This window comes from Camarhynchus parvulus, chromosome 1 (genome assembly GCF_901933205.1).
Source record: "Camarhynchus parvulus chromosome 1, STF_HiC, whole genome shotgun sequence".
Taxonomy (NCBI): domain Eukaryota; kingdom Metazoa; phylum Chordata; class Aves; order Passeriformes; family Thraupidae; genus Camarhynchus; species Camarhynchus parvulus.
Genome location: NC_044571.1, coordinates 88,811,916 through 88,836,807, shown reverse-complemented (window position 1 = coordinate 88,836,807; position 24,892 = coordinate 88,811,916). Strand labels below are relative to the sequence as shown.

At 46.6% G+C, this 24,892-nt stretch overlaps 3 protein-coding genes across 3 annotated transcripts in view; 2 read left to right on the top strand and 1 right to left on the bottom strand.

Annotated features, from left to right (window-relative positions):
- CASR (calcium sensing receptor) overlaps positions 1-6,867 on the top strand; it is a 38,293-nt gene extending 31,426 nt beyond the window's left edge. The window contains exons 5-6 of the mRNA XM_030953808.1: positions 2,445-2,568; positions 5,417-6,867. Coding sequence (XP_030809668.1) covers positions 2,445-2,568; positions 5,417-6,867 — 1,575 coding nt within the window. The remainder of the gene's footprint in view (positions 1-2,444; positions 2,569-5,416) is intronic.
- Positions 6,868-11,399: 4,532 nt separating this feature from the next.
- On the top strand, positions 11,400-16,540 carry LOC115907365 (cystatin-B-like). The gene is made up of 3 exons (XM_030955222.1): positions 11,400-11,557; positions 15,251-15,352; positions 15,697-16,540. The coding sequence occupies exons 1-3, from the start codon at positions 11,492-11,494 to the stop codon at positions 15,823-15,825; spliced, it is 297 nt and encodes a 98-aa protein (XP_030811082.1). The 5' UTR covers positions 11,400-11,491; the 3' UTR covers positions 15,826-16,540.
- A 230-nt stretch (positions 16,541-16,770) lies between these two features.
- LOC115907372 (cystatin-A-like) lies at positions 16,771-24,614 on the bottom strand. Its single transcript, XM_030955234.1, has 3 exons — positions 23,809-24,614; positions 19,002-19,103; positions 16,771-16,971 (listed from the first exon to the last, which is right to left on the bottom strand). Exons 1-3 carry the CDS (start codon positions 23,872-23,874, stop codon positions 16,843-16,845), a joined length of 297 nt encoding a protein of 98 aa, XP_030811094.1. The 5' UTR covers positions 23,875-24,614; the 3' UTR covers positions 16,771-16,842.
- Between the last annotated feature and the right edge of the window lie 278 nt (positions 24,615-24,892).

The following is a 24,892-nucleotide window of genomic DNA, read 5'->3' as shown; positions in this document are numbered from 1 at the left end:
TTAGCTACTTGCCCAGAACAGTTACAGCATGAGTTCAGCCTTTCCTTTACTCCAGCTGCACTTCTGGTTCAAGTCCAGAGCACTCTGAAAGAGGCATGAATTGAACAGAGCATACTACCACAGAAATACTGGCCTCAGAGCTTTTCTAAATCCTCCTGGAGTGTCTAAGCACAAACTACAAGTGGAACTTTTAAAACCCTGATATTATAATCCCTCCTTCAGATTGTTGCAAATGCATCTTGCACTTTTTCCAACAGTTAGGATTTATTGGTTTTTACTTAAACTGAGTGATTGTGTTCTCTTGGTCTAAATTTCTCTGGCAGTGCAATGTTTTACTTCATTCTCTGTCCTAAACTGTTAAAAATGTGACAGGATGTTGGTGAGTGTGGTGGTGCCAGGGTATGTAAATTTTGTGCAGTGGAGGGGTTTGCAATCTCTGTGTCTGCTGCAGCCTTTCTTTTTTTTTCAGTTTATATACTTCCAATTTCTTTCAGATAAAAGGCTCTGTTCAAAAAGAGTAGCCAGTACTTCACTCACTGTGCCTCTTGTTATCCCCAACAAAAGTTTAAATGTAGGTAATTTTAACATTCAGGAACTTGAGCATTGGACAAACTTGCAAAAGAATGAGTTAAAGAGTAGGTAAGATAGATAGATTCATTTTGGCAGAACCTGATGAAATTCCCCACAGAATACTTAAGAATTCAGCCAAAGCAATCACAAAAGTACTAGCAATTCATCTTCCAGAAATGTGGAGGATGCATGATGTCTCAAAGGATCAGAGAGCAATCTCAATACCTGGTTTTAAAGCAGTTATAAGATAACCAAGGGAATTATACACAATTGAGTTGAGCTTCAGTAACCTAAAAGACTTGATAAAAAAAATTAAACCGTTTATAAACACTTAAAGGATAATAAACTGATAAGAACAAGCCAACATGTATTTGTCAAGATAAAATCATGCCAAAGCAATTTAATTTTTCTCCTTGGAAGCTCAATCAACTTTGTAGATAATGGGGAAGCAGCGTGTAACTTCAGCCAGGCCTTTGATTCAGCCCTGTTCAAAATTACTGGTGGCAGCCTAGGGAAAGACAGCCTAGACTGATGAAGTTCTCTTGATGGATGCACTGCCTGCCCAAAGACTGTCTCAAGGAATAGGAGCACTGTGTTTATAGCAGTAGGCACTAACAGCAGAGTGCTTCAAGCTGGGAGCTGCAGGGAGTTGCCCTGTGCATGTGTCTGTCCCATCAATGATATAATCCTGATGAACAGCTTAGGAACTGCATTCCCAAACTGTGCTGCAGCTGCACTTCAGGAAGCAGTAATAGGCAACAGAGACTGCCCTCACCTGAGCCACAGAGTGGTCATCTCTGCATAGCAGTTGTCATTACTGAGGGCTTTGCTTCCCCTGTGGCTAAGGTTGATACCTGCACATAGGCAACTTCCAAACCATAGCTAGGACTCATTGCACAAATGCATCAATGCAGGAGGTTCCTGGAGATCAGCAGGTTGGCAGCATTAGGGTAAACTAGCACCAAACTTCCCAAAAGGTGAATGGAGGCTTCCAAACAGAACAGCCATTGACTGTGTAAAGATCATGGTACTTTGCTAGCAGTGGAAATTGTAGGTTTAACTCTCCTGAGCTGAGAAAGTCATGTTCTATGTCAACTCTCTTTCTTTAATTTAGTTGGAAAGAGGTGAGCTCAGCCTCAGGTCATGACTGTGAGACAAAGGCCCAGGCTTCCATTCATCATGCTGAAGTCTTTGTGTCAGTGTACTTCAGGCATGCAGTGCATGTACTGAATGTGTCCATGCAACCACTTGCTGCTGGGACACAACAATGCTCAGGTGGGCTCAGGCACAGCAGAAAGGCACAGCCAGCGGGTGACATCATTTACAGCAGCAGAGGTCTGGAAACCTTTGGATCTGTAAAGCACTACTGATTTGCATCGTTAGATATTCAGTGTTCTTAAAGAAGAAGTGAGTTTCAGAAAAGTTTTTTTTTAAATAATTCCCACATATTTTTAGCAGACATTATGCAATATATTGGATTGGGGATCAGATGTCAAGGCCCATCATCTCCAAGGCTGACTCAAATTTCTGCCAGTAGGGATTGATTGTCTTTTCTTCTAACCATCTAATGACTGTTTTGGGGTATGTGTGTCATGGTCACATTCCAGTTTGCAATGCCCACAATATGGTAGAGATTGCAAAGATCTGCTGATCTTCCTTACTATCCCTTGATGTGTTCCTTCAGAGAAATGTCACTGCACTGGGTTAGGGAAGGACTATTGTGCAAAATGTGTCTGTTCTGTGGGCGGAAGAGGTGAGCATTTGAGGCTCTTCATCCAGCATGCCAACCAAGCAATAATTCCCTTGGTGGAAGCCAAGGTCTCACCACAGTAAGGCACTGACACCACTAACCTGCTTGGCCTCTTTTCTTGCAGGTGCCTTTCTCCAACTGCAGCAGGGACTGCCTGCCGGGCACAAGGAAGGGCATCATTGAGGGAGAGCCCACCTGCTGCTTCGAGTGCGTGGACTGCCCCGACGGGGAGTACAGTGACGAGACAGGTAACGCCCACACAGCTGCTCCGGGCCTGATCATCACCCACAGTTGTTCTGAAATCACTTCCCTGCAGGGCTGGGCTGCTGCCTGCCTTGCCAGGGGGCCTCACAGAAAGTCTGAGAGACTTCTGAAAAGCTTACAGGAGTTGAGTCCTCTGGTACTCAGGTCCTGTCTACTGCTAAGCCTGCTTGTCCCTTCTGCTCTGCATCAGGAAAATTAAGGCAGAGACCTGAAAAACAACTGACATATAGAAAGCCTCTCAGGCAGCCACAAACAAACTCTATTGCACTGTAACTTTTCTTCCTCCAAAAACCTGGAGGAAGGAGAGATTCCCCATCCTAATTTTGTAGTTATCTGTCTGCTCCCATGTTTTTCTCAAACTGTCAGGGTTTTATTTCATACTTTACAAAGAAATAAAATCCATTACATCCCAGATTTCACAAGCAGAGAGAAATATTTCCCTTAATGGACTCACAAGCTACAGGTTCTCTTGATCACTGGCACTACAAAAGATCAGAATCTGTGGATCCTACTGAGCACCCATGGACATGTTTTTGCTTCATTGGGAGCTTGGATTAAGCTACTCAGGTTCTGGAAGAGACAGAAAAGGTAAACTCAGGTCTAGAAATGGTTGAAAAATTTTGAATTTCCAACACCACTAGTGCTCCCTCAGTTTTAGGCATCCCCAGGGTAATGAAGGCAAGTAAATTATTTCAGGATATCACTCCTCTCTACACTGTCAGGCACTTGGGACCTCCTCACACCCTCTCTGGTGCACTTGTCCCAGCAAACACTGCAGACCTCACAAGAGAGGAACAATTCAGTAAACTCCTTGCAAAACTGAACAAGTGTTCTTTGGGAGAATCTAATTTGTGTCCTATCAGACAGGAATGATACTTTTTTAGCATGACAATACAGTACTACAGGATGCTTGGAAGCAGGATTTTCAGATTGAATAACAGCAATTCTGGTCATGTGTAATAGGGATCTTCTGGTGTTTTTCACATAATTTTGGGAGCTAGCTCTGGTGTGGAAGTGGAATTTATGGGGCTGAGGTGGCAATTGTCTTCTTACTCTACAGTTTCCTGCTGCAATTTCAGCTCACAGTAACAGTCTTTATTTCCTGTGCTTGCCAGTTTTATAGGCATAGAGAGCAGCTTTACAACCAGTTCCATCCAGCTGAGACAATGATGCTACCAGAGGAAACAATCTGTCCTTTCCCAGCTGTTTGCTCTCCCACTTTGTTTGGGAGCAGTGCTGGCACTTGGGCAACCATGGAGCGAATTGGATCAGGTCTTTGGTCTTCCTGAAAACAAGCTCTTGGGAGGTTGAGTTTCCAACTAGAATGAGAAGCTTCATGCCCTCAAGCGTTAACAACACAAAGGAGTGGGGGGGGGGGAATAATGAGCAGCCTTGCAGGAGGAGGGAGACTTGGTTGACTCCCTTCAGTGGCAGCATGGTCTCTAAGTCACCACAAGACATCAGTGAAAACGTGTCTTTAGGGTGCAATGCTAAATAGTTGTCTCTAGCAGAGGCTGCTGGATTCCCTGCTACACAAAATTAACTTTGCTTTGTCTGCAGTTTGCAGCTTGTAATGAACTTCCAGGTAAAAGGCACAAGAAAAATTAGAATTATTGGCTGAATGGATGTTAATGAAATGACATGGTGATGACAGCTTCTGACTGAGCTTTTGCATCTAGTGCCAGATTTTCAAATAAACACCTTAGGTGAGGCAAAAGTCCTTAGGAAAGCAGTGTCATATGAGGTCATGGATGGTCTCTCCAACCACAACTCGAGAACAAGAGAGCTTGAAAACTTTTGGCCTCATTAGCTGGGCATTCCTGACTTTCTCATTAACATCAATATCTGCTCTGGAAGCTGTGGTCAGAGTCTGTGTGCTCAGGTGCAAAACTCAGAGGGTGCTTGCTGTTAAAGGAGTTTGTGGACTCTCTGCAGCCCCTTGCTATCCTGCTGGGATCCCAAAAGCAGAGGTAAGTTGAGATCTCCAGCTCTCTGCTTGCAACCCCTTTCTACTGCCATCAAAAGAGTTGTGACCCTCCCTGCTAGAGCACGAGACCTATTTGAGTCAAAGAAGAAGAGCAGAAACAACAGGTCCTTGCTTTTTGATCGTGCAAGCCATTGGCATGGCCCTGCTATCACAGCAGGCCCAACTACTTTCATGAAGGAGATGGAGGCACCAATTTTCCCTTTGCAAGTATTAGTGGGACATTTGCTGGGTGTAGGGAGAGTGATACTATTAAGACACATCTTTCCCTGGCATTCCAACGTGAAATGAGAATGTGCTGCAAGTCAAGGGCATTGTCTGCCTTCAGGGAAGAGCAATTTAGACAGTAAGACTTGCCTCCATGGAATATGAAATAGGCTCTCAAAGCATTTAAGGAGGCAAGCACGTTTTTAATTTTCTCTGTAATAGAAAAAGGCAGGATATTCAAATGATGATAAAAGTGTGAGAGGTATGAAGACAGAAGTAGAAGATAAAAGTGAAGGAACAAGGAAGAAGGAAAACCAGAGCCTGTGTAAAAGCTGATAGCAATCGAAGTTTGCAAAGTTTTGCCAAGAAATGTATTACAAAAAAAATGAATGCAGAGGCAGGACTTCTTTTAAGCCAGAACCAAGCATGCTTTGTGCTTTCCTATATAGCCCCTGGGAGGCTGGTTGCTTCAGAGTAAGAAACTCCGAGACATCAATATATGACTCTGGGGATCTGCTTACAGGAGCGGAACACTCCGTGTGTTTAAGATCAAGGCTGATGTGTAGCTGCCATATATGTCATTCCACACTTCAGCCTCTCATTCTGACAAGCCTTCCCTCTCCTTATCACTTCTTTTTCAGATGCAAGTGCCTGTGACAAGTGCCCTGAGGATTACTGGTCCAACGAGAACCACACATCATGCATCCCCAAGCAGATAGAGTTTCTGGCCTGGACTGAGCCCTTTGGGATTGCTCTGACTCTCTTTGCTGTGCTTGGAATTTTCCTGACTTCTTTTGTTCTGGGAGTCTTCACCAAATTTCGCAACACACCCATCGTCAAGGCCACAAACCGGGAGCTATCCTACCTCCTCCTCTTTTCCTTGCTATGCTGCTTCTCCAGCTCATTGTTCTTCATTGGTGAGCCCCAGAATTGGACTTGCCGTCTGCGGCAGCCAGCTTTTGGCATCAGCTTTGTCCTCTGCATCTCCTGCATCCTGGTGAAAACCAACCGTGTCCTTCTTGTCTTCGAGGCAAAGATCCCCACGAGTCTCCACCGAAAGTGGTGGGGCCTCAACCTTCAGTTCCTCCTGGTCTTCTTGTGCACATTTGTGCAGATTGTCATCTGTGTGATTTGGCTCTACACGGCCCCGCCATCCAGTTACCGAAACCATGAACTGGAGGATGAGATCATTTTCATCACCTGCCACGAAGGCTCCCTGATGGCCCTCGGCTTCCTCATTGGCTACACCTGCCTACTGGCAGCCATCTGTTTCTTCTTCGCCTTCAAGTCTCGAAAGCTGCCTGAGAATTTTAATGAAGCCAAGTTCATCACCTTCAGCATGCTGATATTCTTCATCGTGTGGATCTCCTTCATCCCTGCTTACGCCAGCACGTACGGCAAGTTCGTGTCTGCTGTGGAGGTGATTGCAATACTGGCTGCCAGCTTTGGGCTTCTGGCCTGCATCTTCTTCAATAAAGTCTACATCATCCTCTTCAAGCCCTCCCGCAACACAATTGAGGAGGTGCGCTGCAGCACAGCTGCCCACGCTTTCAAAGTGGCTGCCAGGGCCACACTGAGACGGAGCAACGTATCCCGCAAGCGCTCCAACAGCCTGGGGGGCTCCACCGGCTCCACCCCTTCCTCCTCCATCAGCAGCAAGAGCAACCACGAGGACCCTTTTCCTCTGCCGGCCTGTGCCGAGCGGCAGCGCCAGCAGCAGCGCGGGTGCAAGCAGAAAGTCAGTTTTGGGAGCGGAACGGTGACGCTGTCGCTGAGCTTCGAGGAGCCGCAGAAGAACGCCATGGCCAACAGGAATGCCAAGCGCCGGAACTCGCTGGAGGCCCAGAACAGCGACGACAGCCTGATGCGGCACCGGGCCCTGCTTCCCCTGCAGATCAATGAGCCCCTCGGGGCTGAGCCCGGCTTCCAGGCAGCTTCCAGCCCGGAGACCAGCTCGCAGGAGTCGGTGGTGGGAGACAACAAAGAAGAGGGACCAAGCCCTGAAGTGGAGCCTTCCCTGCCATCGGTTAACTCCCGAAATTTTATAGGCACTGGAGGTGGCTCTGTCACAGAGAACACGGTACATTCCTAACGAAAGAAGATTGCGAAAAGTACACCAGCCCCCAAGAGGAACTTGCTCACCTCTTGCTTCTAAACGGGAAAGGCAACAAAGACACACTGCTGTGACACGCCCCACCACACCTTAATGCATCAGCAGGGTAGCACATGTGCCTCCAGAGGAAGGACTGTGTCTGGGGAGCCTGGGATTGAATTTGCATTTGCTTTATTGAAACCAGGACATCTCAGAAGGACAAGTGAAGATCGCCTCTGGTGGGGCTTAAGCAGAAGTCTGCATGCTGCCTTGCCTCCATAAGCTTTTCCTGCCAGACTGCAACTCAGCTGACTATGGGAGGCACTAGGCAATTCCACTATACCCTGCTTTTACATTTATGTATAATATTCCTCTTTCCCACTATGTATGATATTCCCTCTTTATCCAGTATATGTGATCTGTAACCATGTGCATCAGGACTCTCAGCTCTACAAAAGCAAGGTACACGGTTTCACTTCAGGAAAGCACAGTCATGGGGAAATAAAAAAGCCCCCAACATCCTGCATACTGTGTACAGCCAAGGGTGTGAACATGTAAAGTATTTAATGTGACAGAGCGCCCTGCTAATTTATATTTAGTAATGTCCCAGTCTCTCCTTTCTGCCCAACAGGAAATACTGGACAATACTCTCCGTAGACTCCATTGCACTAGACCAAGCTACTTAGGTTCCTACTGGTTTCCTCCAGCTGGAATAGCTTTACCTCCAGCCTGCCTGCTTTGGTGGAGGGGGAGAACAGCTTGTAAATCCCTCGCAGAGAACGCTGCAAAAGCACAATGAGATGTATCCCTGATTGATTATGTCGCTAGTAGTTGTATGCTTAACCAAGTGTTGCTGCTGTACTATCCCACAAGGCATACATGGCTAACCCTTCACACCATAGTCAGCGTTGTGCTTTGCCGTATTAACCTGCCTCACACCTACACGGAGCATTGCGACAGTCCTGGCGGTACTGGTGGGCCTGACACAGCAGATGGAACAAGGAGAAATGGAGGAGTTAGGGATGGAGGGGGAGCCCCCAGCTGCGGTAATAGGATCACCCAAGCAGGTGTATATCTAACGTGTGTGTGCTGGTAGATGTCTGGGTGAGAAAGACATTCAGGCCTAGGTTCTTGGACACATACAGGGACAAATGGGTGAACTGGATACAGTTTTGCTCCTAAAAGCCACCTACTAGCTCATTTCCCATTTTGAAGAGAGGGCACCTACCACAAGAATGGACTGTACCTAAAGAAAAACACTAAGGATGTCAGCAGAGAGCATAGCAGAATTTGATTAGTATTGTCCCACTCTTCCTAAAGCAGACATAAGTGCCCCTCATTTTTCAAGGCATGCCTCGTTCTTTTGGATTCATGCTGGAAAAGTTGAAAAGAGTCATTAGCAGAGAGATTTGTTGCAGCCTGATGAGAGAAAAAACACCCCTGGACAGCCTGGCAGGAAGAGCAAGGGTTACATTGCATAATTTAATTCCCTCTTCCCAGATTCCCCATGGAAGAACAGGCATCTGTCAGGAAGATGTCAGTGCCCTCTCTCATTAGGCATGAAGGTAGTCTAGACCTCTTCTAGAAAGGTCGGTTGGGCCTGCAGCTCAATGTGAGCAGAGACAAAAGGACTGTGTTCGAATGCATTGGGGGAAACACCATAATTCTCTTGTTACTGTTTTTGCTTGGTTGTTCTTCTGCCAGGGCAGGCAAATAAAACTTACAGGTGACATTACTGTATAAAACCTTTGTTTTGCCACCTCCACTTGTTGACAAGGAAGAGGAGTTTTGACTTTCAGGAGCAAAGTGGAAGTCCAGAACTCTAAGAAGAAGGCTATTCAGACAAGTTGTTTTAACCCTTTTGTTGATCTGTTGCATCCCCCTTGGAGTGGGCTCAAATTTTAACTACACCACATAAGAACCAACCCAACTATAACTGTAAGGCTTGCAAATGACAATATTTGATTACAATTCTGGCTCAGATGATTGGGGGAGGGAAAAAAAAAAGTGAGTTTGAAAACACAAATCCTTCTAGCCCAAATTTTGGAAGCCACATTCTACCCCTGGACCCAGCCAAGAGCTGCTCACTGCTCCTGAAACCTAGGTCCCTTCCCCAGGCTGCTGACTGTGGCCTGTGGGCTCAGTTAAGGGTACGGAATTGAGCCCCGGGGGCTCCTGAGTCTCACTGCACGGACAAGGATGGCAGAGAGGCCTAAAAAAGGCATTTTGGTTATGGGCTACACTTCCAAAAATTCCAATAGCTGAGTGGTTTTAGTGCTAAGTGAATCCTTCCTACTGGAGCAAACCCAGCTCAGCAGCCCCTGAAGTGAAGCTGACAGCACTGGAACGTGTAAGAGTTCAATGTGTGAAATGAAAACAACACAATTTACAAACCAAAGACTGTGTAAGAACACAGGCAATATAAGAAACAGAAAGTCACCATCAGCTGCCTTGTCTGGAGAGCAATATTTACTAGCTATGTATACAGTAGATGATATTGACATTTGGGTGCTTTTCATTCCTTGGGTGTTTTCCATTCTTTACATTTACTTAAAAGTAATTTATACCCTGGCACACAATAAGTCTCGAAGAGCTGTAATAATTTTTTAGCATGGCCAACTGTGCTGCATTTGCTGGGGAAGCCCCTTCCACCCTCCCTGCTCTCATACATGGAGCCCTAAGCCTCCAGCTCCAGCAGTGACACACACTGGACACAAGGGAAATTTACTAAAAAAAGACCCATTTGGGAAGGTGCTTTGTAACCAAACCCCTTTTCCCATGCATGGAGAGGGGGATACGTTCTCATTCTATCAAGTCCAAGAGAGGAGAAGGCTTGGTCAGGCACCTGTGCAAAAGCCTGTCAGTGTATCACAGATGACAACACTGATGAAGCCACACTGGGGAACATTCTTCTGTCGAAAGCACGAGCCTGAGAACCTCCACTGACATTTCCTACCAGAAGATGCCCCTGTGAATGCCTCATCCCACCCACCATGACTCAAAAATCCACTGGAAAGCTTGCCTCTGTGTGGGGTTTCCTGAACTGTCCAGTAGTGAAGCAATAACAGCGTGTCAGCTCTCTGGTGGGATTTCCACTGGAAAACTTGGGAAGCAGCCCAGTGAAGAGCCCAACTCTTCATCCCCAGTCTCCTGACAAACCTGGCAGGACTCTGCCTACCCAAAGCCCCAGGAAAGAATTTATTTATAGATGATACCAGAGGAAAGAAAATTCCCCCATTATATTTCATGCTGGTCACCGTGTCCTCCTTGTCAGTCCATGAGCTCTATTCAGTTTGCAATACCTGCTGTGGTTAAATTTAGGTTTATATCGACCAACTTTACCAATGGGTCCTGCAAAGCGGGAGGAGGAAGGTAGGTGTTTGTTGTTGGTTTTGCAAGAGTCTGGATGTTTAAATTGTGGGGAAATTTAGGTAGAGACCTGAACATTCAGACTGAAGTCTTCGCAGGGATTTCCCAGAGCCTGGATAATTCACCACCACCCTCAGTTTGCTGGCTGAGGAGCGGCAAAATCAGCCTGGGAGAGGGAATGGTGAACGTGGTGAATGAGGGAGCCTCTTGGGATTCTAGCTGGTCAGAGTGACCCCGAGATACATGAGAAAGTCTCTTTTCCCAGCCCAGCAGTTGAAGAAGGAGTTGGAGCTCTTCATTTCTCGGTCTCAAGGTTGTTTATTGTATCTTATCTATAAAATTCTTTCTCCTGACCTGCCAAGGTCCGCTCAGCAAGACAGTCAGAGGCACTTTACCCACCTCAGAGGTGGTGTTATCTTTTTATACTAAAAACTACGTGTACACTATTTACAATAACTTTCCAATACCTATCACCTATGTTAGACAGTGAGCTTCTACTCTAAATCAATCTAAAAGTGCCAACATCACAGCAGAAGATGGAGGCCAAGAAGAAGGAGAAAGGCTGGACACGCCCAGATTCCTCCATCTTACCCCCTGAACCCCCATTCTAAAAACTCCAAAAATCTATTTTTCACCCTGTGATAAATTCACTGTCATTCTACTTAAACTTTCGTGGCTTGTAATTCTACATATAAGGTTGGTAATTGTTTTTTTCAAGGGCTAAATCAAAGGCACAGGGGTTTTGGGCTCTGTGCCAAGGTCTCTGAGCCCCCTGGGCAGGGGCTCGAGTACTCCAGGGCAGCCAGAGGAAATTCCTGCGTTCCGACAGGAGCCTGGAGATGGACCTTATCCTGAGGCTGAGGGAACACGCCACTGCTGGGAGAGGTGGCACAGGGGAAGGGAAAACAGCGGCTGAGGGCAGCCCTGTCCTCCTGCGGAGCTGAGGAGCGGCCGGGCCGCAGCCCTTCTGTCCAGGGCGCAGAATAAATTCTCCCCGCAGCTTTCACTGCAAAGGTCGCTTCGGGCTGGTTCGGTCTTCAATCGGGCCGCGATGCCCTCGCTGGTCCCGCTGGGCCGCGCTGACCGCACCCCCGGCTGGGCGGAGCCGGAGCCAGGCCCGGCCGCTCCCGCCCGCCGCAGCCGCCTCGGCCGCCGAGCCCCCGCCCGCGGGCTCCAGCCCCGGGCCCGGCGCCGCCCTCGACACCGCCCCGGCCGTGCCGCGGGCAGGAGCGGCCCGGAGCGGAGCGGTGCCGCCATGTTGTGCGGGGGTGCGACGGCGGCCCGGGCCGCCACCGAGGAGACGCAGCGGATCGCGGAGCAGGTGAGGGGCCGGGCGCGCCCGGGAGGGTCCCGCCGGCGGGGAAGGGCCAGTGCGGGGCCTGTGCGGAGCCCAGCGGGGGCTCGGCCGTGGCTCTGCGGGGCTGAGCCGAGACCCCGCCCCCGGTGTAAAAGGTGGGAGGAATGGGGAATGCATGGAGCAGTCGCCGGCTCCTGGAGCTCTCCTTCCCTGTGCCCGCCTGGCGTGGCCCTGTTGACTCCAGAGGGATCGTGGGCAGCGCTGGGTGCGCGGGGAAACCCGAGAGAGACATTGCCTTGAGCTCGGGGAACGAATTCCCGTGCTTCTTACAGAATCTGAATCTTGTGCATACGTGTGGGGTTTTGGTTCTTTGTTGTTTGCCTGGGAAGGGGGGGGGGGGGTGTTTGTTTTTTTGAGGGGGTGAAACGTGGAATAAGCAAGAAGGCTTCTGCTTTTCCCCAACACAGAATTCAGCTCCAACCACAACTAGCTCCAAATCCTGATGCTACTTACAGTATCTTAAATTACTGCTCATGTTGTTGGAGCACATGCTTTTACTCTAAAAATGCTGTTGTGCAACTAAGTTCTTCCAAAGCACATGTTCTTCTTTTTTTCATGGAAACTCAATTTCCTTCTGCTTTTTGGCTTTGTCGGCTAGGATGTGGTAGGCTGGAGAGCAAAGATGAAAGATGCGCTCCAGCATCTGACACTCTTTGTCATTGCCTGGGCCTCTTCCCCAGGCGGGAGGAGTTCCCAAACACATACAGAGCACCCAAAAGCACAGCAGCCACTGAAATTAACATTTAGCTCGTACAGTCTGAGGGTTCTGTGTTTTAGGAAAAGGGAGAGATGTACATCTCCTAAGCACCGGCCTGAGTTTGCAGTAATGAGCACATGACTGAGAATTGCTGAGAGTTATAATTATTGCTTTGACCTGAAAAGGCCATGTCATGTTAAAGATAATGCAGATATACAATTAACATGGCTTAAAACTAGGTTTGAAATCCTGACTTTCTGTTCTGTGGCACACTGCAGTGGTTTGGTAATCCAAAACCAAAACCCTGCTGGATTCATAAGTGACCAGATTTAACCAAAAATCTCATGTTTTCATTTAAATCACCTAAATACTTTAGAGTTTTGACTGCCAGTTTAAATTACTTCCTTAAATTAAATACAGGTGGGAAAACCAAAACTTGAAACTTGCTCATGCACTCATGTGGACACTACTGGAGAAAACATTAGTTTCGTTAAATCAAGGTAGCCTTCTCAAATAGTTTTGTTTGCTTAAAGTCAGATCTTTGTGGAGATTTATTACAGCCTGCCAGTTTGCTTGCCATAAACATATTCGCTGTTCCTGCTATTCCAGTTCTTGCCTTCATTTTGCGGTTTCGTAAGAATCCTTGTGATGGCCGAATGTTGTTCACTTTTGTGACCCACAGCAGGTGTAGTGTCACACGGGGCAGGAAGGCTTCCTTTGGCAGTGTCTGGCTTAGGAATCCCATAGGAACAGCCTCCTCACGGCAAAGATTTCCACCTAGGCCTGTTCAGCTTTGGCTCCTCACTGGTAACTGTGGCAGAGCTTATCCAGGGTGATTCTGAACCATTGGCTTTTTAGTTAACTGCTCTGGGAGTGCAGGGCAAACAGGCCTCGCAGGGCAGTGGAGAGCCTTCAGAGCATGATCATTTCCAGCCCTGTGAGTGAATTATGGATGGTTTGGGTGGGAAGGGACTGCACCTCCTGCCTGAGCCACAGGGTCACCATCCTCAGGCTGCTCAGAGATTTTTTCTGTCAGGTCTTGAAAACTTCCAAGGATGGAAACTGCACAGCTTCTCTGAACACTCCTGCTGTACTGCAGGAATGTCCTCAGGGGAAATGTTTCTCTTTATATCCAGTCTGAGCCTCCAGTTTCAGTTTATGACCATTGTGTCTCATTCTTCTGGCATCTGGAAAGTTTCATCCCTGGAAAGACCCTGGCTTCCTGTAGGTACTGGAAAGCTTTCTTCAAAGCCTTCTTCTCTTCTCTGGGCTGAGCAAGCTCATTTTCTTCCTCTCCTCACAGCACAAGTGGTCCAGCCATCCTGGTGTGCTCAAGGAGTGCCCTGGTCGCCTTTCACTGGGCTCACTACAGTTTATTGGTGTCTGGCTTGCACTGGGCGCCCAGAACTGGGCACAGGATTCCACATTTTCTAAAAAAGGCCAAGTAAAGGGCAATAATCACTCTCCTGTCTTCTGGCTAGGCTCCTGCTGATGCAGCCCAGTATGCCATTAACTTTGGTACCAGCAGGACACAGTGCTGGCTCCTGTCCTCCAGGACTCCCAAATCCAGACTGAGATCAAGAACCAGGTCTTTGGGAGAGTATTTCTGTCTGGGATCTCCCTCTCCGCACTGACTCAGGGTGCTGGTTTGTCACATGCTGTGGTGACTCACTGCCACAAACACCCTGACAGGCTTGCAGATGCAGGACTCTGAGCTTTCTGCACCCAGAGCCCAGTGTTCAGCTCACTGGTGGAAATACAAAATGTGCTGAGCTGGGGTGATTCAGTGAGCTCAGAAACCAAAGCTGCCCAGTGCCTAGGATTGCTAAAAGAGCACAGGACAGGGTCAGGGGGAGACTTATGTCTGCCCTGCTGCTTAAAATTTGTAAAAGTGTGGTGAAAACTGAAGCCACTTGTTCCAACCTCTGGCTCAGGAGAAGGGGAGGAGGCAGGACTGAATCATGATGTTTTCTGGGGCTGTGCCCTTCAGTGCATCTCAGAATGCAGCTTGGATTTCCATATGGCAAAAAACAAACAGGAGAGTGTCCAAACATCATTATCTTGCTTGTGACATACTGATCATAACCTGGAGGAAGCGTAGAGGTATGGCCTCTGAGAGACGGTAAAAAGCATGGACACAGCTCGCAGGGACAGAATGGTCACTGAAAAGGCACCAGAGTTCTGGGAGTTGGAGAGGTGGGATAACACACCCTGTTGCAGGAATGGTTCTATTCCTGCTTCACCTACAGCACCTGACCAGTGGCAAGTTGGCATTTGTTTTTCCCCAAGGAAGCCTATGGGATTTAGGCAGGAGTGCAGATGTTATCTATTTTCCTTGAATTTAGGAAGAAGGAGAAGTACACCATATAGCTGGAGGATCTACTCATTGCTGGTACTACTGCCTCGGGAGTGAAGGGAGGCCTTTGCAATGATGCAGTGCAGGAGGTGCAGCCTGGAGCAGGCAAGGACTTTGCAAGCAAGAACTCCAAGACTAACTCATCTTGTACTGCAAAACAAAGGCTAAAATTTTCTGCTTTCCTGACCAAGAAGTTTCCATACAGCCACAATGTGCTACAGTGCCCAGTGCAGGAGAGAAGAGCTGCATCTCAGGAGCTCATGGCTCCCTCTTGGGTACTGGACAGGTTATTTTGACTTCTTGAGCACTGTTTTGCAGTTTGAAAACACAGATTCCAGCAGACATCCTGAAAGAACTGCCAAGTGTTTTCCAGACTTGGTGTCAGCCTGTAGTGACTGACTCCCACCTCCAACTCAGCTTTGCCACATCCCTAGATTCCTGGTCCTGCTCTCACACAAAACTTAACATGATTCATTTTGATCTTTTAATGTATTGGAAAAGCAGGAACTCTGTGTTGGGGAATTCAGCAGCAGTGAACTGTGAGCCTGAAGTCCTAAATACTTGAATCTTGCATCATTCCTAAAGAACCTATTGTTTCCTTAAGGTAAAAGCTCAGATAGAAGAAAAAGAAGGGAAAACCTTTGATGTCTTCACTGCAGTGGAGTTTAAAACTCAGCTGGTTGCTGGAACAAACTACTTCATCAAGGTAGAGGACACTGGGTTGTTTATTTTATATTAATGTGTATAATCTTTGGAATGGTGGGGTTTTTTCCTTTCTTAACTAGAGGAGAATGCTTACAATTTGACCTTAATAAGAATTGTGCATTAAAAAAAAACAAATATCCACCTCCTAGCCCTCTCCCTATCTTCATTTTCATGGGAAATTACGTGGTATTTCTGGAAAGTCACGGCTCCTAGTCTAGTTTAAAACAAACCAATGGTTTTTCTTACTGCCTGTCTCTGCTCCATCCTCAAATCAGCCCAGCCTCTGCCACCCCTCCTGCTGCAGGCTCCCCCTGCGGGGATCTCACCGGGTTTCGTGCTTTGCAGGTCCATGTTGGGAATGAGGAGTTCATGCACCTGAGGGTGTTCAAGAGCCTCCCCCACGAGAATGAGCAGCTGAGCCTCCACAGTTACCAGGGCAGCAAGACAAAGCACGATGAACTGGCTTATTTCTAGCAACCTTTTCTGCCATGTTTCCCTGGCTGGTTCTTATGTGCATTTTCTACAGGCTGCAAAATGTTGATTCCTGCACCAACAAAGGCAGAAAAAAGTGGCTTTTTTTTAACATCATGGTGTAAAAAAATCAATTTTTTTTATGCCATTCCCTTCCTGTGCAATCTCCAAACCTGAGAGGCACAGAGCTCTCCTATTACCTGCACTAATGTAAACCCTACTTTTATTGCAACTTAACTTAGGCTTTAGTGCAACTTAACAAGAATACTGTGGCTAAGTCCTGTTTGTCAACTTCCTTGGTCTGGAAATCAGAAGGGGAATGACCCCAGCACTCATATATTTGCAGCAAGGAACAAGAGGAAAGCCTCAGTCTTTTCTGTGCTGTTTTGCAACTGTGAATATATGTGGAGATTTAAATTGTACTTTGTATTTTATGGGCAATGACCTTATGAGTGACTTGAGCTGAAGCAATTTTGCAAGGAAGAGAAAGAGGCTTACAGTAGTTTGAAACAAACATTCCCTTGGTAATTATGCTCATCCTCTTGCAGCAGTAGCATGTAATGTCCCGTAGAGGGTGTGTGAGTTTAAAATACCAAACCAGCTTGCTTGTGTTCTCGGTCCTATGGAAAAGTCCTTGAGGTCCTATGGAAAGGAACTTGAGCTCGACAAGCATTTCTGCATTTATAACAATAAACATTTCTTTTGACTTGAGATGGCATATTTGACTGGTGCGTTAGTGTTTTCTTCACTGGTTTTCACTATTGATTATTATCTTGTTCAGCTTTTTTTCCTTAACTGGTTTTTATATTCCAGATAACCTTATGTTTATTTTATATCTTAATTAAAAATACTTTATTTTAGTCTTGTGACAGATATGAAAGATAACAAGAAAGACCTCTGCAGGTATATCAGCAGCAAAAGGAAAGTATAGACAATAGCTTTCCAAACTTATTTTATTTACTGTCACAGGCAGAATCCCCATAGGATTTGCAGAGGTGAGGCACTGCAGCACATCAAGTCTTAGAAGTAGGTCAGAGGGTCATCTCTGGTTTTGCCGGTCTGAAAACTGACAAGGCTGGGACCTAGGTTCTCATAAGGAAGACTCTGAAACACCTTTAAGTGGACATATTCGGCATCGGAAACTTGGACCTGGCAACCAAAAAGAGCGGGGAAGTGAGGATCATGGGCTTAAAGCGTATTCAAACAAAAGGCTGTTCTTTACATTCTTGAAAGAACATCTTTGCTCAGGATCCTAATTTTAGATGTACCTTCATTTTTACTTCAACAGCTCTTATCCAAGTCTGGGTAGTAAGTGGTGGCAGAAACTGTCTACACCTGTAGAACACTACATTTAAAACCCTCAACCTCAGGTGAAGGGAAAATGAGCAAAACTGCTTGGGTGTGGAAGCACCAGAAGATGCAACAGGAGAAAGGTTTTGATAGTGTTTCAATCACCAGGATGCCAGCACATTTGCTCACAGCTTCCTGACACACTTGTAGGAGACAAGAGACAATGAGTAAACCTCCATGACTTGGGGGTGGGACACAGTGCAGACACCATGTCAGGTCCCAAAGGGTACAGAAGGATCTAATACAGGAAGACCAGCACGTGGTCCTGAGAAGCAATGACAACCTGAAAGCCAGGATCCCTGGTCTGCAGAGCTACTCCAACCACATCAGTGCCTGAACAGGGAACCTGACATATCCTGGTGCTTTTGGGAGCGCATGGGAATGCCTGGAATAAATACTCTTCCAGAGAAATTCACCTTCCCCCCTAGAAAGTCCTCAAACAAAGACTTGGCAGGAAGCTGTAAAATTTCATTCTTAAAGGGCCAAGCACAACAGGTGCTAACCTCTCCCTTGGTGAGGGAGATGGAAACTTTAATGCCTTAGGCTCCAAGAGGTTTTTACATGCTTTCTGGTGGCTGCAGTGGGGCACTATGCTTGGTCTGGATTGCATCTCAGATGTAAGTCTGCTGGTAAAATGTCAGTGAGGTGGAAGATTCAGAAATATAAAAGAATTAATTTTGTGACAGAATTTGTTCCAGTTAATGCCAAAATGAGGATGTATTCCATCTGTGATGTTTTCCATCCCTGGTAAAATTGGGAAAGAAGAGACAAATCATCCATGTCCAGTGTTACAAATGGATTTCTTCCAAGTTCAGTAATACATCAATCTTTGTTTCTGAGTTAAGAGTTCATTTAAGGAAGCACCTGGGAAAGAAGGTTTGGCAGCATCTGTCCTTCCTGGGATCAGCTAACTATGAGAAGTGTGGAGCTAATGCTCAAAGTATCTCTCTGCAGAATTACTCTCTCCCAAACACATTACAGGCCAATTCCTCTAATAAAAGAATTATTCCAGTTCCCTTGGAATACTGGTATACCCTATCAGGTACTTGCCCACACACACGTGGGGTTTCAGCAGTCCCAGGCCATGCCAGCTCTGCTTCACAAGGCCAGCCTACTGCTCAGCAGTGCTTGCTGGCCTTCAGATGAAAAATACACCCAGACATTTCTGCTGTGCTACTTCACAGAAATCTGCTCACATCCATCGGGCAGGGCTTCCAGTAGTGGAGGAATGGTGCTATCACAGGGCTCCAAATTAAGCATTACCCATTTTTCCTCTGCAGCAGCAGGGGTGGTTTTGAAAATACAGAAAGAACCAGCAGGCGGGCTGTGTACCTCTGCAGCACTTGACACATCAAAACCCAAAACATCAACACACCTGCCTGCATGCAAAACTAGTCAGCAGACATGTGTGCATTACAAAATTTACTCTATCTCTCCATCGGTTCCTCAAGCTGACTTCAATTTTATCCCAGCAAACACAAATGAAGGATCAGATACTATGTTGCCTTGAAAGGAAACAGGAGACCAGTTATGACTTGTTGAAATAATTTGAATTGGGAAGGCAATCTATAGTCCTTGAGGGGGATGATCCCAAGAAGCTTACCAGTCACATCTGAATAAGCATAGGGCATGTTTTATAATATTTATATTTCTGCTTACAGTAGTGCCAAACAGAGGAATTTTATAAGCATTTGGAGGTAGTCCCCACTTCTGTTGCTCACATCAGAGAGTTCTCTATGATGTTTGCCTCTCTTTCTAGCTGTAAGCCACTCTGCAAGTCACCTGTATAATTTAATTCCAAAACACTCCCTCCTACAATATATACAAACCTTAATAAAGTAGATTGTCCCAGCAACCACTTGAGTCTTATATGCTGTGGCTCTAAAGACATCACAGTTCATGCCTGCCCGGCTTTCAAACTGTGGCTTCACCTGTAAAAAGAAAGGGAAAAATGATTGGCAGGTTGATACTTAGAGATTTCTTTCACATATACCACTCCAATTTTCATCCTTCCACACATACTCCCTTAATGAAACTCCACAAAGTGACTGAGGGTGCCCTCAAGCCCCTCATCCAAATCATCAGTAAAGATATTAATCAGCGCCTGTCCAGGCTTCTTCAGTAGAATCCTGCAGGAACTGGAGTCAGAGGCTTTGCTGAGGTCCAGGGAGACAACATCCACAGCCTTTCCCTCATCCACTAGGCAAGTCATGGAAAGAGATCAGGTTGGTCAAGCAAAACCTGCCTTGCATGAACCCATCCTGGCTGGGCTTGAATCCCTGGTTGTCCTGCACATGATGTGTGATGGCACTCACGATGAGCTGTTCCTTGACCTTCCCTAGCACTGAGTCAGCCTGACAGGTGTGTAGTTCCCTGGATCCTCTTTCCTACCATTCTTGTAGATGTTCTTTTAGAGGGGCATCAAATTAGCCAAACTCCAGTTGTGTGAGACCTCCCAGGTTCACCAGGACCACTGGTAAATCATGGACAGTGGCTTGGAGAGCTCTTCCATGAGCTCCCTCTGTACCCTCCAGTGGATTCCATCCAGCCCCATAGATTTACACATATTTAAGTGGAGAAGCAGGTCACTGTTTCCTGCTGGATTGTGGGAGCTTCAGTGTGTTCCTTGTCTCTGTCTTACAGCTCAGGGAGCTGGTAGGAAAACTGGTCTGACTGTTAATGATTGAGATTAAAATGGCTTTAAGTACCTCATCCTTTTCTGTATTTTTTGGTGGCAGTGATTTCCTCAACATCCAGCAAATTATGGAGATTCTCTTCCTTAGCCCTCTTTCTGTTGCTTATCTATTCATAAGAACACTTTTTGGCATTGCCTTTGGCAGTGACCAGAGTTAAGTTCTAACAGGGCTTCTGACTTTCTGCATAACCTCACAAGACCTTTGTAATCCTCCTGAATTGCCTGCCCCATCTTCTCCCCAAAGCTTATAAACTCTATTTTTTACCCTGGATTCCAGCCAAAACCCTCTTTTCAGCCAGTCTTCTTCCCCACCAGCTTGTCTTTTGGCACATGGGGACACCCTGCTCTTGCACCTTTAGGATTTCTTTCTTGAAGAATGCCCAGCCTTCCTGGATCTCTCTGCCCTTCAGGACTGCCTCCCAAGGGACTCTTTCAACCAGTCTGCCAGACAGGCCAAAGTCTTCCCTCCAGAAGTACAAGGCAGTGGTTTTGCTGTTGCCCTTCCTCACTTCTCCAAGTAATAAAAACTCTCCTATTTCATGATGGCTGCATGACCACCACACAGAAATCAGAAACAATCTCTCAAAGGCTGGGTGACACAGTGCCCCTCTGCACATGACAGCCACGCTGATGACCGAATGCATTACTGAGTTTGGGCAGAGGAGCAGTGTCAGTGTCAGTGCCAGCCTGCTCAGGCTGCCCTGGGCCGGGCCAGCAGCACCTCAGCACTTCTCACCACCCACCTGTTTCACAGGAACCCACTGAATTAATTAACTTTCCCAGTATAAGCATCTACAGCTAGCTGCCACTCCCATGACATTCCTTCCTAGCAGGAAGGTCACAGAAAGTATCCAAGGAACATCCAGATCGTTTCCAAAGAGCCAGAAATTATCATCCTGTTCAGCTTCCTGATGATCTCTGACCCTGCTCTTCTGCTGAGTACCTTCCACGGGGTTTCTATCCCCAGGAACAGACAACTATACTTTCAGCTGAGGAGCTGCTAACTCTGGCAAACCAGGGAAATTTTAATTCCCAACAACCTTCCAGCTGACTGGGCCAGGCGCCTCCTAGACTGCTCTTAAGTGGCAACTTTTGGTGCATGATATTCCTCCCTTGGAACAAAACAAAACAAAGCTCCTTCTCTCCAGTTTTGCTCTCTCTCCTCTGGCCACTATACTCCCCATTTGTTATTTACAGACTGAACCTTCAGTAAAATCAAGAAGGCAAACAGCTCCTTAATCCTTGGGTGAAAAAATTAACATTCCTAAGCTGTTATCTAACAGCATCCTAAACCCAAAACATTCCTCAATTTTGGGCAACAGCTGTAAAACAGGGAGACCAAATAATTAACATTGCTTAGCTCACTAATGATGGCTAGAGTCAAGGCACAGGTATAAGTAAATAATTATGTAATCCCATGAGCAGACAGACCTTGAGCATCCCAAGTTCTGCAAACACTCTTCACAGCTTCACTGAAATCACAGGAATTGCTTCTCTGCTCACCAGAGCATTCAAGCCCCCAGAATTGCTTCATGAAAGGGTGACACTTACGCTGGAAGGATAGCAGGATTTCCCCAACATAAGATTTCCATAAGAATATTTTCCTTAGAGAGCTATACCAAACTCTCTGCAAAGGGGGAAAGGATCAGGAAACGTTCTCTCTCCTGCTCTCAGCACAGAGCAGAAACTTCACCTTGCAGAAAATAAAGAGCAAAGAACAATCTATTTTCATTTTCCTGAAACTACTGAGAACAAAAGAACTAAAACTAGAATCAGTCCTTTTCTGGGATCAAACAGAAACTTTGAACTATCCACATTTCAGATTCTGTATGCGCCCTGTACTCTGGGAGCATTAGCACTGCCTGAAACCAGCATTCACATTTTCAAGTGCCTGTTCACTCACAGACACTCAAGTGCTGTGGTTTCACCTCCAATACACACTGCAAGACTTCTGGCGACCCATAAATAACACAGCCCAGCACTGAAAATGAAGCTCAGTATCTGGTATGGTGCTCAAAGCATTTCACAGACTCATTAATTAAATTTCACAGCCCTCAGCTGGCCCCATCTTAAACATGAGGAAGCAAAAATGGCAAATACACAAAGGTGCTACAAGTCCCTTACTAAGGTCTCCCCTCCACAGCCAAAAAGGAATTTCTGATCTCTGCAAGTGCTGCTCCTTCAAACATTCCTGCCAAAATAGAAGGAACAGTGCTACTGCTTCCAAGTAATTCAGTGCCCCCCAAACAACTGTAAATCATCCATTTCTCTTTCTGCTCTGCAGTAAATCATCTCTGACTAACCTGTTACCCCAAACTCCAGCCCTCCCTCATGTACATGTCCCCAGCTCTGGTGACCCCAGCTGTGACTGACCAATAAAGCCCTATCATGGAAGAAGGCTCAGAGGAGCTGCAGAGTGTGACGTTCCACCCATGAAACTCAGAGAATAATGCAGGGTGTGACTGATCACAGCCTTTGCAAATAAGCTACCTATCTCAACACAAAGGCTGACCCACAGGGCGTTTTTGATAAATACTCTGTCAGTGGAAGGGGTCATGTGGTGGTGTAACTCCCCGAGTTCAGTAAGAGAAAGCGACACACCTCTGAGTTAGCCAGACCAGCACAGGGGGAGTAAGCACATGGCTCTGCCCAACCCTGATTATAAAAACTAAATGGTTGGACAAAAGAATTTTGAAGAAAACTGCTGGCTAGAGGTGACTTCAACCCACACCCCCTTCCTAGTCACTGAGAATGCCCAGTGTGGTGACACAGAGGGTGTTGTACACCAGGAGTGCAGAACACCCTGGCATCCTCAGAGAACCGGGATTGCAGTCGCTACATTTTGCTAAGAGTAACTTAGACCTGTATCAAGTTACCAACATATTTGTATCACTCTGCTAAATCAGGCACCTCCTGTAACATGGAGTGTCTTCTAATCAGTAAACGGAGTATTAAAGTAATCCCCTCCACCTGTGGACTATAGAAAAGAGCCCTCTCAGAGTACTGGGCTGCCTGGTCTCAGTTGCAAGATCGCAGAAGATGTGGAAAGATGGAGGTGCAAACTGTCCTCGGTGGCACAGCAAAGGTGATACCCTGCACATCAGGTATAGCAAGCGTGCTGCAGTATTGGCCAATGCATTCAGCCCTGCTACTTCCTAGTTTTGCTTCCTCAAAGAGTGCCTGAGTGCAATTGCCAAAGGGACAAGAGCTCGTCTTTCAGAGGCAGAAGTGTGGAGATGATTGGATGGGTGGGAACCCCTTTCATTCCTCAGGATGCATTTTATACTTTCTTTAAAAAGAGCTGCTGCACTGCAGGGCATTAGAGGATCTGCAGAGGCGCTGCTCACACAGCTGCTCCAGTTCAGGACCACTGCCTGTAGCCAACCACCTGGCAACTGGGCTCACTTAGTGGCCTGCCTTGTGCCAAGCTCATCTTGCCCCACCAACAGCCCCTGTATCACAGCTGTGACTCCAGAAAACACCTAATGCCAGCAGGGAACACACAATTTAAAAGCTTTGTCCTCAGTATATAATTCTTTTCTGCATACTAGCATGTGGTTTGTCCTGTGCAGTCCTTCACTGAGGAATGAACTCTACCAGGTACAACCTCTTCCCTTCCAATATGCCACCTCTCATTTCAAACAAGTGACCTCACTGCTGGCATAGCAGAGCTGGGCTTGGAACTTCACACAGACATTAACTGAAGGGAGCCAGTTCCATGCCTGGCCATGGACAAAGAGACACAGAAGTGGCTTTTTCAGTCTTACCAAGGCACTTCCTACATAAAATGCTGAGAAAACACTGCCAGTCAAGGGGATTCCCACTTTCAGCATCAGCGTCTTCAGTTTAAAACCTGGCTCAGTCTCCCAGGCTTTACACAAGCTTCAGGAATGGCCTCTTTGCACATAAGAAACTTAATCTAGAGAGAGGGTGCAACTCACCTGGTTAACAAGCTGCTGAACTTCTGGAGTAGCTGACTTGGTGTCAGATAAGCCCCCAGCCATCATGGTGGCAGGTGACTTCTCTCAAATGATGAGTGGCTCTGAAGAGGGAAGTTCAGCACAGTCTGAGCAGAGTCCCCAGGCATCTCACCTATACACACACACACATGTGTCATGGAACCATGTGACCTGCAACACATGGAGCCTACCATTACTGAACTGGAGGAGACAAACGGGGAAAAGGGGGGAAAAAGCAATGTAAAGCACTGGCAATATTATTAATAAATGTAAAAAACACTTAAAGTAGTGTTTATGGTCTTCGCATCCAAAAGAAAAGCAAACACCAGCCTCCAATCACCCTCATCTTAAAGAGAGTTAGTTTGGGCTGCAGCTGGAACCTCCTGCCTCCCCACCCATGTGCAGATGACTAGGCTGAGCTCTTGGGAAACAGATCGAAGACACACCCAGTATTTCTCAACATCTTTACTGATCAGTAGAAAGGATGCAGCACTTTCCTTAGCGTAGGTCCCGTTTAACTTGAAATTTTATTCTCTCACTATCCTTCTAAGTGGGGAAACCAGAGCAGATGGCATCTTATACTCAGTGACTTGACTTTCCTCTGCCTGACCAGAAAGGTGCCAAGGTAAACACCAGCATCAGAAGTAGAAAATAATTCAATTTCAGATTCAGGTAAGTACTGCAAATAAGGCATTTCTGCTTCTTTCCCATCAAACCAAGAGATGCATTCAGGCAATCATAACAGCAACTGAATGTGCAATAAAATCCACTTTTTAGCTCCAGTGCCAATTTCCTGGAAGACAAAGTACAATGAAAAAACACAAAAGCTGTCCCATTTTCAATGTACGCTGGAGAAACAGATCATATGAGAACATATAGTCAGAAGTATTGATTCTGCAGTTACAGTCACATGGCACAGTCACAAATGTGAGTGTACAAAGCTCAAATCCTACTGGGGGAAGGCTAGTAACTGCTAGCAGCCTCCCTGGTGAGGGAGAACTAACACTTCAAGACCACAGAAAAATATTAGTCCCTGTCAGTATTTCTGCCATCCCCCTCTCCAGCA